This window comes from Macaca fascicularis, chromosome 2 (genome assembly GCF_037993035.2).
Source record: "Macaca fascicularis isolate 582-1 chromosome 2, T2T-MFA8v1.1".
NCBI classification, from domain to species: Eukaryota; Metazoa; Chordata; class Mammalia; order Primates; family Cercopithecidae; genus Macaca; species Macaca fascicularis.
In genome coordinates this window covers 113,055,393-113,074,626 of record NC_088376.1, presented here as the reverse complement: position 1 = coordinate 113,074,626, position 19,234 = coordinate 113,055,393, and the positions used below count along the sequence as shown (strand labels likewise).

The 19,234-nt window shown below is 43.9% G+C and overlaps 1 protein-coding gene across 46 annotated transcripts in view; it reads right to left on the bottom strand.

The window, feature by feature from the left end:
* RBM6 (RNA binding motif protein 6) overlaps positions 1–19,234 on the bottom strand; it is a 124,928-nt gene that overhangs the window by 25,002 nt on the left and 80,692 nt on the right. For 39 of the 46 annotated variants that reach the window (XM_074032246.1, XM_065540596.1, XM_074032249.1 and 36 more), the window contains one exon: positions 5,456–5,530. In XM_074032246.1, the coding sequence (XP_073888347.1) occupies positions 5,456–5,530 (75 nt within the window). Of the gene's footprint in view, positions 1–5,455; positions 5,531–6,442; positions 6,610–6,935; positions 7,057–19,234 lie in introns of those variants that run through there. The other 7 variants (XR_012431183.1, XR_012431181.1, XR_012431179.1 and 4 more) reach the window with 3 other exon arrangements.

Sequence of the window (19,234 nt, the reverse complement as noted above, 5' to 3'; positions counted from 1 at the left end):
ATGTCAAACACACTGCCCAACCCTGAAATCCCTCAACTTTTGCCAGCTTCCAAATGCCATGGGGGCAGAAACTTGGTTTGCAGGATATCAAAGAGTAAGAACTATAAAGAGGATTTATATATAAAATTTATATCAAAAACTATATATAGTATTTGAGGAGGGCCTTATAGGGCGAGTAAAGGTCTGCCAGATGGAGTTGAGAAAACAGTAACAATAGCAGCAGTGGCTAATTCTTTTCTTTTTTCTTTTGAGACGGAGTTTTACTCTTGTTGCCCAGGCTGGAGTGCAACAGCATGATATCGACTCACCACAACCTCCACCTCCTGGGTTCAAGAGATTCTCCTGCCTCAGCCTCCCGAGTAGCCAGGATTACAGGCGTGTGCCACCACACCCAGCTAATTTTATATTTTTCAGTAGAGACCAGGTTTCTCCATGTTGGTCAGGCTGGTCTTGAACTCCCTACCTCAAGCGATCCGCCCGCCTCGGCCTCCCAAATTGCTGGGATTATAGGTGTGAGCCACTGCGCCCAGCTGGCTAATTCTTAAATAGTACATACCGTGTATCTGGCCTACGTATATGTCATCACTTATTGATCTTGACAACCCCAATAAACTCCATGAAATGGGTACTCCTATCTCCTCATTTTGTAGATGAGGAAACTGAGTCCTAGAGAGGTTAACTCACTTGAGTAAGATCACTATAGTCAGTTATTTCATTGTTCCCTTCCCTATAAACAGATTATACACATGCATGCACACACACACACCCCTGCTCACTGCCAAGTGGCTGTCATGCCTCCCCACGGGGGGAGTATACTTCCTCTCTCCATTGTCACCCTTGGTCATGTGCCTTCCTTGCTTTCACCAATAAAACATGAGTGAACATGACCTACACTAGGTCTAAGAGAAGGCTTAGCAGCCACTGCTTGTGTGAATGAACCTCTCTCTCCCTTAGCCAGAAGGACACTGCCTCATATTGAGACTGTTTCTTCTGTCTGGGTCCTGGGATGAGAAGCCACGTGGAACAGAACTGTAGCAAACAATCCATAGTCCCTGACATGTAATGTGAATGAAGAATATGCTTGTTATTTTAATTCACTGGGATTTGAGAGCTGTTACTACAGGAGAGCTGCTGTAGTAACTGGTGCTATTTGTAAACATATAGATCAACAGAATAAAACTGAGAATCTAGGAATAAACCTATAGATTATGGTCAACTGATTTCTAACAATGGGGAAAGTGCCAATGGGGAAAGAATAGTCTCTTCAACAAATGGTGCTGGGACAACTGAGTATCTACATGCCAACAAATAAAGCATGTGACACTTCAGCTAGTGAGTGGCACAGTTAGTGAGTGGCACAGTTGGGATCCTGATCTTAGTAGGTATAATTTAAATACCATAAAACAGGCCTGGCATGATGGCTCATGCCAGTAATCCCAGTACTTTGGGAGGCCAAGGCAGTTGGATCATTTGAGGCCAGGAGTTCAAGACCAGCCTGGTCAACATGGAGAAACCCCATCTCTATTAAAAATACCAAAATTAGCCAGGTATGGTGGCACATGCCTGTAATCCCAGCTACTCGGGAGGCTGAGGCAGGAGAATCGCTTGAACCTGGGAGGTGGAGGTTGTAGTGAGCCAAGATTGTGCCACTGCAGTCCACTGCAGTCCAGCCTGGGTGACAAACAAAGACTCTGTCTTAAAAACAAAAACAAACCCCATAAAACTTACCTATTTTATGTGTACAATTCAATGATTTTTAGTAAATGTGTAGTGAACAATCCCCACAATCTAATTCTGAAACATTTTCATCACCCCCAAAAGAAATCTAGTGGAGTTACCTACCCCCATTCTTACCCTTAGGGACATGGAATTGTGCAATGTATGGTATTCTGTGTCTGGCATACTGTTTTCAAGGTTCATCTAGGTTGTAACATGCATCAGTACTTTATTCCTTTTCATTGTCAAATAGCATTTCATTGAATGGATATGCCAACTTTGTTCATCCATCCGTCAGCCAATGGACATTTTGGTTATTTCCATTTTTTGGCTATTATGAATAATATTACCTATTTAAATAGGTACATAATAAAATTAAACATTGTCTTTTTTTTTTGAGATGAAGTTTCACTCTTGTTGCCCAGGCTGGAGTGCAATGGTGCAATTTCGGCTCACTGCAACCTCTGCCTCCCAGGCAGATTCTCCTGTCTTAGCCTCCTGAGTAGCTGGGATTACAGGCATGTGCCACCATGCCCAGCTAATTTGGTACTTTTAATGGAGATGGGGTTTCTCCATGTTGGTCAGGCTGATCTCCAACTCCCGACCTCAGATGATCCACCTGCCTCGGTCTCCCAAAGTGCTGAGATTACAGGTGTGAGCTACCGCGCCCGGTTAAAAAAAAATTTTTTTTGAGACAAGGTCTTGCTGTGTCACCCAGGCTGCAGTACTGAAGTACAGTGGCACTATCATGGCTCATTGCTGCCTCAACCTCCTGGTCTCAGGTGATCCTCCCACCTCAGCCTGCTTAGTAGCTGGCACTATAGGCATGCACCACCACACCCAGTTAATTTTTGTATTCTTTGTAGAGATGGGGTTTTGCCATGTTGCCTAGGCTGGTCTCGAACTCCTGGGCTCAAGTGATCTGCCCACGTCAGCCTCCCAAAGTGTTGGAATTACAGCCAGGAGCCATACCTGGCTGACCTTCTCTCTCTCTCTCTCTTTTTTTTAAAGAAATGATACTCTCAAGAAAGTGAAACATAACACACAGAAAACATAACACATAGAAAATATTTACGAATTATATATCTGACAAGGGATTAATATCCAGCAAATATAAAGTACTCTTACAACTCAACAACAAAAAGACATGCAAATCAATTCCAAAGGGCAAAGGACTTGGTTGAACATTTCTCCAAAGAAGATATACAAATGGCCAATAAACACATGAAAAAAGACTCTCAAAGTCAGTAGTGAAATGCAAATCAAAACCACAATGAGATATTGTTTCATACCCATTAGGATGCTATTATCAAAAAAAAGGGAAAAGAACAAACGTTAGCAAGCAGGTGGAGAAATGAAGCCCTTATATATTGCTGATAGGAATATAAAATGGTACAGCTATGGTCTATGAAAGTTTGCTAATAACAATAATAATACAATAAACACAGTTTGGTGGTTCCTCAAAGAGTTAAATATAAAAGTACCATATGATCCCAGCAATTCCACTCCTGGATACATACCCCCAAATAACTGAAAACAGCTGTTCAAACAAAAACTAGCACACAAAGGTTCCATTATTCACCAGTCAGGGCAGAAACAACCCAAATGTCCATCAACTGAGCAATGGATGAAAAAAAAGTGATATATTCATATTATTTAGCCACAAAAAGAAATGAGGTACTGATAAATACTGCAACATACATGAACTCAGAAAACATGCTAGGTGAAAGGCCAACACAAAAGTTTACATATTTTGATTCCACTTATATGAAATACCCAGACTAGGCAAATCCATGGAGTCTGGCAAATCCATGGAGATAGAAAAAAGATTAATGGTTCCTGGGGACTAGGGGAAGACAAAGTGGCAAGTGACTGATTAATGATATGAGGTTTCCTTTTGGGGGTTTAAAAAAGGTCTGAGGCTAGATATGGTGGCTCACACCCGTAATCCCAGAACTTCGAGAGGCCAAAGTGAGAGGATCGTTTGAGTACAGGAGGTCAAGGCTGCAGTGAGCCATGATCACATCACTGTACTCCAGCTTGAGAAACAGAGTGAGATCCTATCTCAAAAAAAAAGAAAACAGAAAAAAGAAATTCTGGAATTAAGCTGAACATGATGGCACCTGTAGTCCCAGCTATTTGGGAGGTTGACGTGGGAGGATGACTTGAGCCAGGGACTATGAGACCAGCCTGGGCAACAGTGAGATCCCATCTCTTATTTAAAAAAAAAAAAAGTTCTAGTAAGTAGATAGTGTTGATAGCTGCACAACATTGTGAAGGTACTTAATGTCACTGAATTAATACTTCAAAATGGTTACAATGGCAAATATAATGCTACATGTATTTTATCTCAATAAAAGGAAAGGAAATATCTTCCTAAAATGACAACCTAAGGGAGTATATCCATGGAATATGAGTACTTTGGCTAATGACAATCATAGCTATTCAAGTTGTATTCTACTAACACGAATGTTAAGCTAACGTCTTTACTAAATTTATTCAAGTACTGTAACATTTTTAGTGTGTCAGGGCTCAGAAACTTTACACATTTTTCATAATTATTTTTGACACTAAGTAGTAGCAATGAAAACAAATTATATTTTCATGCTCACTGCAATCAAACTGGACCTTTAAAGAGCATAGCCGGCTGGGTGCAGTGGTTCACGTCTGTAATCTCAACACTTTGGGAGGCCGAGGTGGATGGATAATGAGGTCAGGAGTTCAAGACCAGCCTGGCCAAGATGGTGAAACCCCATCTCTACTAAAAACTACAAAAAAATTAGCTGGGCATGGTGGCAGGCGCCTGTAATCCTAGTTACTCGGGAGGCTGAGGCAGGAGAATCATTCGAACCCAGGCAGCAGAGGTTGCAGTGAGCTGAGATCGCGCCATTGCACTCCAGCCTGGGTGACAGAGCGAGATTCTGTCTGAAAATAAATAAATAAATAAATAAATAGGCCAGGTGTGGTGGCTCATGTCTATAATCCCAGCAGTTTGGGAGGCCGAGACAGGTGGATCACTTGAGGTCAGAAGTTCAAGACCAGCCTGGCCAACATGGTGAAACCCCATCTCTACTAAAAATACAAAAATTAGCCAGGCGAGGTGGCACATGTCTGAAATCCCAGCTACTTGGGAGGCTGAGGCAGGAGAATCGCTGAAACCCAGGAGCCAGAGATGGTAGTGAGCGGATATCGCGCCATTGCACTCTAGCCTGGGCAACAGAGCAAGACTCTGTTTCAAAAAAAAAGAGTATAGCCTAAAATTTTAAATATCCCACTCTAAGAGAATATGGAGTTTAATAGAGGTAAAATGCCTTGGTGTCTGAAGTTCTATATCCTTGGAAACCCAAGAATATCCAAAAAATGTACAACTCTTAAAGAACTAGTCTCTCCAAACCTACTTTTCCAAACAAGAATTCCTTTATGACCACCTCTAGGAGAGGTGAGAAGATATTGTATGTCAAGGAACTGTTATGTTTATAACTGATAGAAATAATGGCACATGTCCTTGGGAAAGTGTCTCCAACTGCAGGTCCAGAACCCTCTCTATGGCCACATGTAGCAGCCAGGAAGGAGAAATTATGAATGACCTTGTCTTGACCTCCTCCTGTTCAACTGAAGTGACCTGAGGAAGAAGAGCTTTGTCCTTGGGAATGCATGTCAGCAGGCAGCCTTCCTAGAGATATGGAGGAGCTGTTATTCCAGATGCTTACTTCTAAAGAAAGGGATTCTTGGTACTTACTCGTTTGCAGTACCAAAAATCCAGGCTTGGTACATACTCGAGGGTAACTTCTTTGTCCTGGATCATTAGAGTTCCCTGTAAAGACAAAGACAGAAGCCATCAACATCAACCCTTGGAGAAACAGACAGAGACAGAAAGGCACAGAGAGCCTTTCCAATCCCCAAGCTGAAACATTTTATAAAGAGTGAGCTTAATTCACTGGCAAAGGAAATCGCTGTTTTAAGCCACAGACCTGGGGCAGTGTTGCAGAGCAAGCTTTAGCTTAGGAAATGGGAGTGTGAGAAGGTAAAATCAGTCTTCGGCCTTGGTTCCTGTAGGTTAGGGTGCTGTCCTTAGACGGGCTATGCCCAGTCTACCTGTCCAGAGGTCACGTAATGCGCTCTCTTGAGTAAAGGCCCTCACCTAGCTCAGGAGCTAGCACACTATCAAGAAGTAAACTCTTCGTTCCGCACAGAGGCAGAGGAGCCCTCTTCTTTTCCACAGCTATCTCACATCTCCTTGGAAAGGGAGTAAGGGCTATAACTTTAGTGCCTGAAAATTTTCTTTGAAACACTGGCTGTATGGCAAAAGCACCAGGACAAAGACATACAACATTGAAGACAGGAAGAAAGGAGGAAGGTGAAAGCTTCACAGCAAGTTACATCCTTACAGCAGGAAACTGAATGGTTGGTGGGAGCAACAGCGGCGGCGGCGGTATCACTCTGGCTTGGAGCCTATAGAGTGAGCTAGCCCTGAGATCTGAGGAGCAACCATTGGCAAGTAAGCCTTTGGGAAAGTCTGGCACAGGAACAGGTGGGAAAAGGGGCTCAATAAGCCTGTTAAAGAGCTCCCTTGCCTCTCCATTTTGGACAAGTCAGGAATTCTATTTCACATTAAAATAAAGTTTTGTTTAATAAACACTAGCCAGCAGATATGTGTTGGAGAAGGGGAAAAAAAATTTCTGCCTACTAACAAGGGACCCTCACCCACACTTGAAAGTGAACTAACCGAGAATGCGACTCTGGAACTAGCCCCTGCGCTGTGTTCATTCTCCGCCCTCTAGGGTCCTCTGTGTTTCCTCAGACAGGGCTCTGAGTTATACAAGCCATTTCTTTGCAATTGGACCTCAGTTTCTTGCTTGAATCCATACATCTGTCAAATAATGCTTTACCTCTCTGCTTTTCACATCAAAAAAGTCAAGAGAAATACACAGGATAAAATTATTTTCTTGTCAAAACCAAGGAAAATTGCCCATCTACCTAGGTCTTAGCATCTGGTCTGAGAAACTATTCCCTGGCTTGTTCTCAAGGCTAAGGACAATGATAATAAAAATTGCTAACATTTATTAAGCACTTACTCAGAGCCAGAAACTGCTAAGTACATTATTTTATTTAATTCCCTAAATGATCCGATGAAATAACATTATCTCCCCTTTACAGATTAGGACCTATGTTCATAGAGGTGGGGTCACCCAGGTGGTGAAGGGCAGAGCTGGACTTACATCTGGGCTGTAGAGAAGGGATCTCCTGCTTCATTTTTCTTTTTCCTTTTTTTTTTTTGACTGAGGGATCTCCTGTTTCATTCACCAGCTTCTGCTCAGTAATAGGGACAGGTAATCTGGCCTTAGGGACCAATCAGAAAAGAGACAGGCTCTGTATGCGGGGAAGGATCTGGGAAGGACCACTCTACCAAGCTCTACCAACGCAGGAAGTTCGTCAAGATGAAGCACCCCCTCTTATTTTTTTATTTTATTTTTTTTTTTTTGAGACAGAGTTTCGCTCTTGTTGCCCAGGCTGGAGTGCAATGGCGTGATCTTGGCTCAATGCAACCTCCGCCTCCCAGGTTCAAGCAATGCTCCTGCCTCAGCCTCCAGAATAGCTGGGATTACAGACATGCGCCACCACGCCTGGCTAATTTTGTATTTTTAGTGGAGATGGGGTTTCTCCATGTTGGTCAGGCTGGTCTCGAATTCCCAACCTTAGGTGATCCGCCCACCTCGGCCTCCCAAAGTGCTGGGATTACAGGCGTGAGCCACTGCGCTCAGTCGTCTTTTTTTTTTTTTTTTTGAGACAGAGTCTCACTCTGTGACTCAGGCTGGAATACAGTGGCGCAATCTCGGCTCACCACAACCTCTGCCTTCTGGCTTCAAGCAATTCTCCTGCTTCAGCCTCCCGAGCCCCATGCCCGGCTAATTTTCGTATTTTTAGTAGAGATGGGGTTTCACTATGTTGGTCAGGCTGGTCTCGAACTCCTGACCTCATGATCTGCCTGCTTCAGCCTCCCAGTGCTGGGATTACAGACGTGAGCCACCATGTCTGACCTAAAATGAACCCTTCTAAGCCCAGAGACAGTATATAACATCTTTAAGAGAATGGACTGTGGGCTGCATTCCCTAAATTTGAATCCTGCCTCTACTCAATGATCTTCGGCAAGGTCCTTAACTTCTTTGTGCTTCCATTTCCTCATCTGTAAAGTAGGGACAACAGTACCTACTTCTTAGGGTGGTTGTGAAGATTAAGTAAATTCGTACATGTAAAGAGCTGAGCATACAATATAGTGAGGACTCAAGGAATGTTGATCATTATAAGCCCTAGGAACCAAAAAAGACCAGCATCAGCAGGTGGGAGTCAAATAGCCACTCATTTCACCTTGCTTGCTTGCTAGGTATGACAATTTCACCACCCATTTTAATCTCCTGAAAGACTAAGCTTTCATAGAGAATGGTCACTACACATCAGAAACTGTATCTTTGCAACAGTACTTTGTGTTGTCAAATTACTGGTCCAGATCTTACAGTCTACTTAATCTTGCTGGCCTTTTATTTATTTTCAGCACCAAACAGTATCTGGTACCAAAAAGGAGCTTAGTAAGCTCTTGCTGAATGAATGAAAGACTGAATAGAGCCAACTATCGCTGGAGGACCTGGTGCTTAGTACACAGTGGCTCTGGAGGGAGATTTTGTTGTTAGAGCATACATCTATATACCCAATCCATAAAACATGTGGGTTGTCATTTGAACAGTGAACCAAAACAAGGCACTACTGTCAATTTCAGTCACCTGCAAATTTTGATTTCACCAGCTGGAGGCATTAATGGATTCAGGTATTTCTAAGGCACTTTATACTTCTCAGACAACAAAAATCTTCCAGTAGCTGTGGATGACATTTTGTTGAGGGTAGGGAACTCCCCTTGCCAGGAGTCTCCATCAGCATGTGAACTTTGAGATTACTTTTACCTCATGTGTTAAAAAAGCAATGATTTCTTATTCCCACAGGATCATCTATAACTCAGGCAGTACTTTTTCTCAACCTGCACATAGACGTAAGTGGACAGTGACCACTGCTAAAGAATGTTAAATGGTTTTAATATCACTGTTGAAGCATAGCCAGTTGTTTCTTTTTCTCTCTTAAAAAAATTATTATTATTTTTCCAAAACCAAAAAGGGTCAATATAGCCAATTGCTTAATAAGAATAGGTAGTCATAAGACAAACCTGTAGGAGAACAATTTACCTATGATTTGATTCCCCAGCTGCTATCATACGCAGGCAACCCAGATATACCAAGCACAGGTATGACACACATACACTGCACCCCTCCCCATTGCTGCCTTTCTCTGGATTTCAGAAAACAGAGACCTGTCAGTGTCTCCTAAGGAAGTAACCTGTAGGGAGTTAGATTAATGAATGGGTAGGATGATGCATCACCTTCAGTAGATGTCCCTTCTTTTTTTTTTTTTTTTTTGAGACAGAGTCTCGCTCTGTCACCAGGCTGGAGTGCAGTGGCACGATCCTGGTTCACTGCAACCTCCGCCTCCCAAGTTCAAATGATTCTCCTGCCTCAGGCTCTCGAGTAGCTGAGAATACAGGCACCCACCACCACGCCCAGCTAATTTTTTGTATTTTAGCAGAGATGGGGTTTCACCACGTTGGCCAGGATGGTCTCCACCTTCTGACCTCGTGATCCACCCGCCTCAGCCCCCCAAAGTGCTGGGATTACAGGCATGAGCCCCAGTGCCCGGCCGTGAATGTCCATTCTTAATTGCCTATTATCTATTAGAGTATCTTCACACATATAATATTTATTCATCTTTTGATTTATTGAGTTATTAAGCTACTCAAGCAAAGGTATCATGAAAGCCATGTGTCTGATTAACCAGGGCTGGTTCCTAAAGCGGTACCATATAGGCCGGGCACGGTGGCTTACACCTGTAATCCTAGCGCTTTGGGAGGCCGAGGCGGGTGGATTGCCTGAACTCAGTTTGAGACCAGCTTGTGTAACACGGTGAAACCCTGTTTCTACTAAAATACAAAAAATTAGCTGGGTGAGGTGATATACACCTATAGTCCCAGCCACTTGTGAGACTGAGGCAGGAGAATTGCTAGAACCTGGGAGGCAGAGATTGCACTGAGCCAAGATCGCACCACTGCACTCCAGCCTGGGCAACAGAGTGAGACTCCATCTCTTTAAAAAAAAAAAAAAAAAAAGCCGGGCACCGTGGCTCCTGCCTGTAATCTCAGTACTTTGGGAGACTGAGGTGGGAGGATCACGAGGTCAGGAGATCAAGACCATCCTGGCCAACATGGTGAAATCCCATCTCTACTAAAAATACAAAAATTAGCTGGGTGTGGTGGCACGTGCTTGTAATCCCAGCTACTTGGGAGGCTGAAGCAGGAGAATCATTTGAACCAGGGAGTCGGAGGTTGCAGTGAGCCGAGATCATGCCACTGCACTCTAGCCTGGCAACAGAGCGAGATTTGTCTCAAAAAAAAGAGGTGCCATATATATATATGTGTATGTGCATATATATATATGTACATATATACATATATATGCATGTATGTATATGTATAGAAAAAGAAGACAGGCCGGGTGCGGTGGCTCAAGCCTGTAATCCCAGCACTTTGGGAGGCCGAGACGGGCGGATCACGAGGTCAGGAGATCCAGACCATCCTGGCTAACACGGTGAAACCCCGTCTCTACTAAAAAATCCAAAAAACTAGCCGGGCGAGGTGGCGGGCGCCTGTAGTCCCAGCTACTCGGGAGGCTGAGGCAGGAGAATGGCGTGAACCCGGGAGGCGGAGCTTGCAGTGAGCTGAGATCCGGCCACTGCACTCCAGCCTGGGCAACAGAGCGAGACTCCGTCTCAAAAAAAAAAAAAAAAAAAAAAGAAAAAAAGAAAAAGAAGACAGATAGATAATCTTTTTTTTTTTTTGAGACAGGGTCTTGCTCTGTTGCCCAGGCTGGAGTGGCATGATCTCGGCTCACTGCAACCTCTGCCTCCTGGGTTCAAGTGATTCTCCTGCTTCTGCCTCCCAAGTAGCTGGGATTACAGGTGTGCACCAACACACCCAGATAATTTTTGTATTTTTAGTAGAGACAGGGTTTCACCATGTTGGCCAGGCTGGTCTCGAACTCCTGGCCTAAAGTGATCACCTGACTCAGCCTCCCTACGTGCTGGAATTATAGGCATGAGACACTGCACCCGGCTAAGAGGTACCATATATTTGAAAGTAAAACCAAAGACATCTCCTCCTTTCTCGGCAGTGTTAGATTAGGCTTAAATTAGACTAAAACCTGCTAAAATCCTTTCCAGCCCAAAGCCATCACTTGGCAAAGTCACACATAGATATTACTAAGTACATTTCAAGAAGTCTTAATGTGAAGCTGCAAAAAGCTAGATATTTGCACTCCAGAATGGCAAATCAAGTCCTTACTCTCCACCTAGAGACACCACAGAGGAGCAAACTCTGGGTCTGGAGGGCTGCTGATTGAACATCTACATTCCCATTTCCATTTTCATCAGCTGCTCTTAGAGACTTCATGATCTCCTTTTGTGACTGCCTGTCAGAAGGACTAGGGTCAGAGTGTTGAGACTCTACCATATGCTCCCATTCCGTTGGCTCAAAACCAATCCTCAAGGATATTCTTTTTTTTATTATTTTTTTAAAGACAGGGTTTCGCTTCTGTTGCCCAGGTTGGAGGCTAGATAGAGCACAGTAGTGCAATCACGACTCACTGCAGCCTTGACTTCCCAGGCTCAAGCAATCCTCCTACCTCAGCCTCCCTAAGTAGCTGAGATCACAAGCGCACACCACCATGCCCAGCTAATTTTTAAATTTTTTTGTAGAGATGGGGGGGGTCTCACTATGTTGCCTAGGCTGGCCTTGAACTCCTGGACTCAAGTGATCCTCCTGTCTCAGCCTCCCAAAGTGTTGAGATTATAGGCATGAGTCATCATGCCCAGTCTCAAGGATTCTTAAGATACTGGGAAGTACAAGAGAAAAATGGAAAGAAAAGAACATTTCTGGACAGCAGCTTTGCATCTTTGTCAAAGATCTTCAACGCAAGCTCAGTTGTAGCTATACTTTGTACTGAGAAAACGACTGCTGTGTGATCTTCCCATTAAAGCATAGAAAGAGACGAATAGTATCAAAAGGCGGGGAAAAAGTATATGAGCTCTGTGAATAGAACTCACATTGAAAAGTCACAATCACTCTTCATTGTTTTGTGTTTCTTCTAAACACAGTATGGGAGTATCAGGTTATTGGTGGCTGAGAACTGGTACTGTCTATCAGAGTAGTATCTTTATTCACAAAGCAATTTACAGTTTACAAAGGCATTCTTCACAATATCATCTCATTAGATTCTTACAAGCAGGGCATATGGATGGCTGGGATACATGGAGTAGTCTGCCCAAGAATACAGAGCTAATTAGCAACACATACAGTACTAAAAGTCAGTTTTTCTTTACACCATATTGTCTTGGTTTTTAAATTTGAGAGAGTCAGTCAATTTATCACACTTCCCACATCAAAGAGGTAGCTTCTGATGAAAAGATACACACAGTAGAGTCTAAAGTTTACAGGAAATGGACTCATAGGGAGTTTTTAGAGAGACTGCCACAAAGCCCTTGTTTCTTGATAGCACTGCTAATCCCCCAGACTGGTCTGCTTAAGATGGGCTTTCTGTTCTTAAAACACCTACAATTACTTTAGGTGTTGTGTTTAAGATAAAGAGTGCTGCTAGTAAATGGCTGCTACCAGGAGTTTCAAGAACCATGACGGTAAAATGGACCTGCAGAAAGAGCGAAGCCAGGGGAACAAAAGTAACAGGTTCAAAACAGATATGTCATTTCTCTTAGTATAAAAGATTACTTTTTATAGAAATCCTTTGTAAATCAGGCTCATTCTTTATGGTACAAGGATATGTTATAGTTCAAATATTTTTTAAAACCCACTATTCCCAAAGGCCAAACCAAAATGAGACAGAAGAGGGAAGGAGGAGATGGAGGAAGAAAGAAAGTACAAGTACAGTGGCTAAGGGAAGTACAAAGAATGCCCTATGTTAACTCTATAGCTCTGCCTGTTGGCCTTCTCCATGTCCTCCATTTTGACTAGCCTTTTTTTTTTTTTTTTTTTTGAGACGGAGTCTCGCTCTGTCGCCCAAGCTGGAGTGCAGTGGCCGGATCTCAGCTCACTGCAAGCTCCGCCTCCCAGGTTTACGCCATTCTCCTGCCTCAGCCTCCCGAGTAGCTGGGACTACAGGCGCCTGCCACCTCGCCCAGCTAGTTTTTTTTTTTTTGTATTTTTTTAGTAGAGACGGGGTTTCACCGTGTTAGCCAGGATGGTCTTGATCTCCTGACCTCGTGATCCGCCCGTCTCGGCCTCCCAAAGTGCTGGGATTACAGGCTTGAGCCACCGCGCCCGGCCTTGACTAGCCTTTTTACCCAACAGGATCTGAGTTGCACTTTGAGCATCCAGAAGATAAGGCCTCACTGGGACTTCCAATGAAAACACAATTCCACTACAGTGTCTAATGTAAGGTAACGGGGCATGAAGACACTGCCCTGTCAGCTGCTACTTCTCATCTTTTCTTGACTAGATGAAAGCACAACAAAACTTTTACTACAATGTTCTTGACAACAAACATTTTAGACTATGACACCAGCAACAACCAGCATCAAGCCAAAATCTTATTTGTGTTCTCTGAAGCAAAACGGCTGACTATTTCATTGAGTCCCAGAGTCCCACCCACTAGGATCACAGCTGGCAGAAGTCAGGGTCTCAAGATGATCTCTGTGGCTGGGCACAATGGATCACACCTGTAACCCCAGCACTTGGGGAGGCCAAGGCAGGTGGATTGCTTGAGCTCAGGAGTTCAAGACCAGCCTGGGCAATATGATAAAACCCTCTACAAAAAATACAAAAATTAGCTGGGCATGGCAGTGTGCGCCTGTTATCCCAGCTACTCTGGGGGCTGAGGTGGGAGTGTTGCTTGAACCTGTGAGGTCGAGGCTGCAGTGAGCCAAACTTGCACCGCTACATTCCAGCCTGGGTGACAAAGTGAGACCCAATCTCAAAAAAAAAAAAAAAAGAATTCTGCTCTGGAAACACAATACACTCCAAGCCAGACCCTGACATAAGAGAACTTAAACATACATACACATCTACACACACACACACACACACACACACACACACACACACACACATATATATTTTTTCTTTTTTTGAGATGGATTATCACTCTGTTGCCCAGGCTGGAGTGCAGTGGTATGATCTTGGCTCACTGCAAGCTCTGCCTCCCTGGTTCACGCCATTCTCCTGCCTCAGCCTCCTGAGTAGCTGGGACTACAGGCACCCATTACTACGCCTGGCTAATTTTTTGTATTTTTAGTACAGACAGGGTTTCACCATGTTAGCCAGGATGGTCTCAGTCTCCTGACCTCATAATATGCCCACCTCAGCCTCCCAAAATGCTAGCATTACAGGTGTGAGCCACGGCACCTGGCCAAGAACTTAATTATTTTAAAGGTGTCTGGTGCTAAGAATATATTCCACCCATTTCACTACCACTCCTTGTAGGTCTTAAATGCATTTTAAAGTAAGATTCAGATTCTAGAAAATGCCTCTTATCATGATGAAAGAAAATCAGCGATCCATAGTCTTGGAGGTAATTCTATGAACTTAGCTCCAGGAACATAGAAAGAACAATGCCTACCAGGGGATCCACAAGTCTCTCCTATTCTAAGGTTCCATTACATTTGGATTTGTGGCAAAAACAAAGAGGCAAAATATATAAATAAGCAAATAAGTAATCAAAAAAGCCTCAAATCTTTTCTCTCTTTGTGAGAGGACTCTATCATAAAGACTGAGACTGTGAGGCAGACAGGGCACTCAATAAATTCCTTCATCACAGAATCTCTGTAGATTGCTTCTTACAATTTATAAAGTCCAACTATTAGCACTCAGAACAACTGAAAAACTGAACCACTAAAATGCAATTTTTTTTTTTTTTTTTTTTTTTTTTGGAGACAGAGTCTCGCTCTGTTGCCCAGGCTGGAGTGCAGTGGCGCAATCTTGGCTCACTGCAAGCTCCGCCTCCCAGGTTCACGCCATTCTCCTACTTCAGCCTCCCGAGTGGCTGGGATTACAGGCTCCCACAACCACGCCCGGCTAATTTTTTGTTGTTTTTAGTACAGACAGGGTTTCACCGTGTTAGCCAGGATGGTCTTGATCTCCAGACCTTGTGATCTGCCCACCTCGGCCTCCCAAAGTGCTGGGATTACAGGTGTGAGCCACCACACCAGGCCTAAAATGCAAATTTAAAAAAAACTTTTCAGCTTGTTATAATTTTGTATCTTTTAGAGCAATGTTTCACCTAACATTTATAAAAACCATAGTCAAAATTTCTCTGGTTAATAATTTATTTCTGCAGGCTGGGCGGAGTGGCTCATGCCTGTAATCCCAGCACTTTGGGAGACCGAGGGGGATGGATCACCTGAGGTCAGGAGTTCGAGACCAGCCTGGCCAACATGGTGAAACCCTGCCTCTACTACGAGTACAAAATTAGCTGGGCATGGTGATGGGTGCCTCTAATCCCAGCTACTCGGGAGGCTGAGGCAGGAGCATCACTTGAACCCATTAGGTAGAGGTTGCAGCGAGCCGAGACTGCATGATTGCACTCCAGCCTGGGTGAAAAGAATGAGACTCCATCTCAAAAAAATAATAATAATATGGCTGGGCGCGGTGGCTCAAGCCTGTAATCCCAGCACTTTGGGAGGCCGAGATGGGCGGATCACGAGGTCAGGAGATCGAGACAATCCTGGCTAACACGGTGAAACCCCGTCTCTACTAAAAAATACAAAAAACTAGCTGGGCGATGTGGCGGGCGCCTATAGTCCCAGCTACTCGGGAGGCTGAGGCAGGAGAATGGCATAAACCTGGGAGGCGGAGTTTGCAGTGAGCTGAGATCTGGCCACTGCACTCCAGCCTGGGCGACAGAGCGAGATTCCGTCTCAAAAAATAATAAAATATAAAATAAAACAAAATAAATAATAATTTATTTTCACACAAAGATATGACCTAATTCTTGGTGGAAGTAAAATATCACATTTTAACATATTTACTGATAATTCTCAGAATTCCCCTCAGAATTCAGAATTCTATAACCTGTATCTTATTTTTTTCCTCTTTCCTCAGTTGATTCCAATCACATAGCAATGAAATAAAAATATTCACAAAGTAGACTATACAGAAACAAGATACAGCTTATTCTTTCCTGACAATTAAATCAGTTACCCCTAAAATAATTATGAGGTATGTAGGGCAAGGGTTTCTAGTCCCAGATAAAAGAGAGGCCCTCTCCTATTGCAATTAGAGATATCTCCCACCTGAACACAGAGTGAAGGGCAGCTGATTTACATCATTTCTTTTCTTCTTTTTCTTCTTTTTTTGGGGGGCATGTGAGGGATGGAGTCTTGCTCTGTTGCCCAGGCTGGAGTGCAGTGGCGCGATCTCGGCTCACTGCAAGCTCCACCTCCCGGGTTCATGCCATTCTCCTGTCTCAGCCTCCTGAGTAGCTGGGACTACAGGCGCCCACCACCACGCCCGGCTGATTTTTTTTTGTATTTTTAGTAAAGACGGGGTTTCATCGTGTTAGCCAGGATGGTCTCGATCTCTGGACCTCATGATCCGCCCGCCTCGGCCTCCCGAAGTGCTGGGATTACAGGAGTGAGCCACTGCACCTGGCCTGATTTACATCATTTCTATAACACTTTTATATTCTGAGATGCCTATTGTTGGAGCTTCCTGGCTCTTTTCTTCTGGAAAAAGTAGACTCTAAATTCAACATCAAGGCATGCTTCATTGAATAGGTCTCTAAACTGAATCACTATAGAGAAAAACAAATAGGGAGTTTGTTAAATAAATGTGGAAAATATAAAGCTTCTTAATTTGCTTTGTTTACCAAAGAATATAATAAAAGCATTTCTTTTCCTTAAAAACTTAATGGCAGGAGGTGGTGGTGAACAGTCAAGAGAGCAGACTGTGGCCCACAAGACCTAAGATACTGTACAGGCCTCATTGCTGAGCCCATCACAAAGCCTGCACAGTACTCCCCAGGCATCGCCAAAGAACCAGCAGCTATTCTTCAGGATCCACCACCCAAAAGAGACATTGGGGCCAGCAGCAGTAGTTCACACCTGTAATCCCAGCACTTGGGGAGGCTGAGGCAGGTGTATCACCTGAGCTCAGGAGTTCAAGACCAGACTGGCCAACATGGCGAAACCCCATTTCTACTAAAAATACAAAAATTACCCGGGCATAGTGTTGGGTGCCTGTAATCTGCACTACTTGGGAGGTTGAGGCAAGAGAATCACCTGAACCCAGGAGGCAGAGGGTGCAATGAGCCAAGATCATGCCACTGCACTCCAGCCTAGGCAACAAGAGCAAAACTCCATCTTAGAAAAAAAAAAAAAAAAAAAAGAAATTTGCCATGCACGGTGGCTCATGTCTATAATCCCTGCACTTTCGAAGGTCAAGGTGGGAGAACTGCTTGAACCCAGGAGCTCAAGACCAGACTAGCTCAGGGAACACAGTGAGACCCTCTATCTCTATTGCTATTAAAACAAAATTTTTTAATGGAAAAAAAATAAAAAGAGACATTATTTCTACTGGCCCTTTATCTATCACCTCCCACCCAAGTACTTTAGCTTCCTCGAATGTTGTCTTTAGCCCCTCTGCCTATAACGTCCTTGTTTAGACTTTCAAAGAGTCTTGCTGACTTGATTTCTGCAGAAATAATGCCTTGAAAATACTGATAAAATACAGAGCCTCTGGACTTCTGTATACATACTGTTCAACTAACATTTTAGGGAGGTGACTACACTCCCCTGCTTTTTTTGAGACACGGCCTTGCTCAGTTGCTCAGGCTAGAGTGCACTGGTGTTGTATGATCATAGCTCATTGCAGTTTTGATCTCCTGAGCTCAAGCAATCATCCCACCTCAGCCTCCTGACAAGCTGGGACGACAGGTGCATGTCAATAAGTCTGGCATTGCTGTATTTATTTTATTTATTTTATGCAGACATGGGGTCTTCCTATGATGCCCAGGCTGGTCTTGAACTCCTGGGCTCAAATGATCCTCCTGCCACAGCCTCCCAAAGGGCTGGGATTACAGGTGTGAGCCACCATGCCCAGCCAATTCTTTTCTTGGGCAGAAAACTATCAACCCAATGCCACTCAGAAGCACCAAGACTAACGATGGAAGCTTTTTGGGAGGCCGAGGTAGACAGATCACGAGGTCAAGAGATCGAGACCATACTGGCCAACATGGTGAAATCCTGTCTCTACTAAAAATTAAAAAAAAAAAAAAAATTAGCTTGGCATGGTGGCACACGCCTGTAGTCCCAACTACTCGGGAGGCTGAGACAGGAGAATCACTTGAATCCAGGAGGTGGAGGTTGCAGTAAGCCAAGATCGCACCACTGCACTCTAGCCTGGCGACAGTCAGAAAAGGTTCACTGGGATACAAGGTTAGGTCTCTAATCCTTTTTGTTCTACTTATTTTCACAAGCAAATAACACAAAGAAATATCAAACTTCAGCCCCTGATAAAAATGAGGGCTGGCTTCTAACACTGAAGACATGCTATGGTTAAATTAGCCAATATTTAGAAAGCAGCATTTACTGAGCTATAATATCATAGCTGTTACAATATAATAGCTACAATATCTTAACTTTTTTTTTTTTTTTTCCAGCAGATATGCATAGAGTGGGGAATGATTTCTGCACAAAGAAGAAATTTGTGGTAATCCAGGAGTTTGGGAGAAGACAAAGCCAACAGGTCACTAACTATATCCCTGCTGGAGTTGGGATCATGTGCTACAAAGGCATAGCCCATAGCTAGTCATCAAGAAAATCTCCTGATCAGACTTGTATGTTTTGGTAAGCTATCACAGACGTAACCCTTGGATGCCTTTAAACTCTCACCACCACACCCGGCTAATTTTGTATTTTTTTTTTTTTTTTAGATGGAGTCTCGCTCTGTCGCCCAGGCTGGAGTGCAGTGGTGCGATCTCAGCTCACTGCAAGCTCCGCCTCCTGGGTTTACGCCATTCTCCTGCCTCAGCCTCCCGAGTAGCTGGGACTACAGGCGCCGCCACCTCACCCGGCTAGTTTTTTTGTATTTTTTAGTAGAGACGGGGTTTCACCGTGTTAGCCAGGATGGTCTCGATCTTCTGACCTCGTGATCCGCCCGTCTTGGCCTCCCAAAGTGCTGGGATTACAGGCTTGAGCCACCGCACCCGGCCTAATTTTGTATTTTTAGTAGAGACAGAGTTTCACCATGTTGGCCAGGCTGGTCTCGAACTCTGACCTTAGGTGATCCACCTGCCTCAGCCTCCCAAAGTGCTGGGATTATAGGCGTGAGCCACCGCACCCAGCCCCTCTGTCTCTGTTTCTTAAAAGAAGCATTTGGCTGGTGAAAATTATATATTTGGTATTTTTAAAAATTATTATA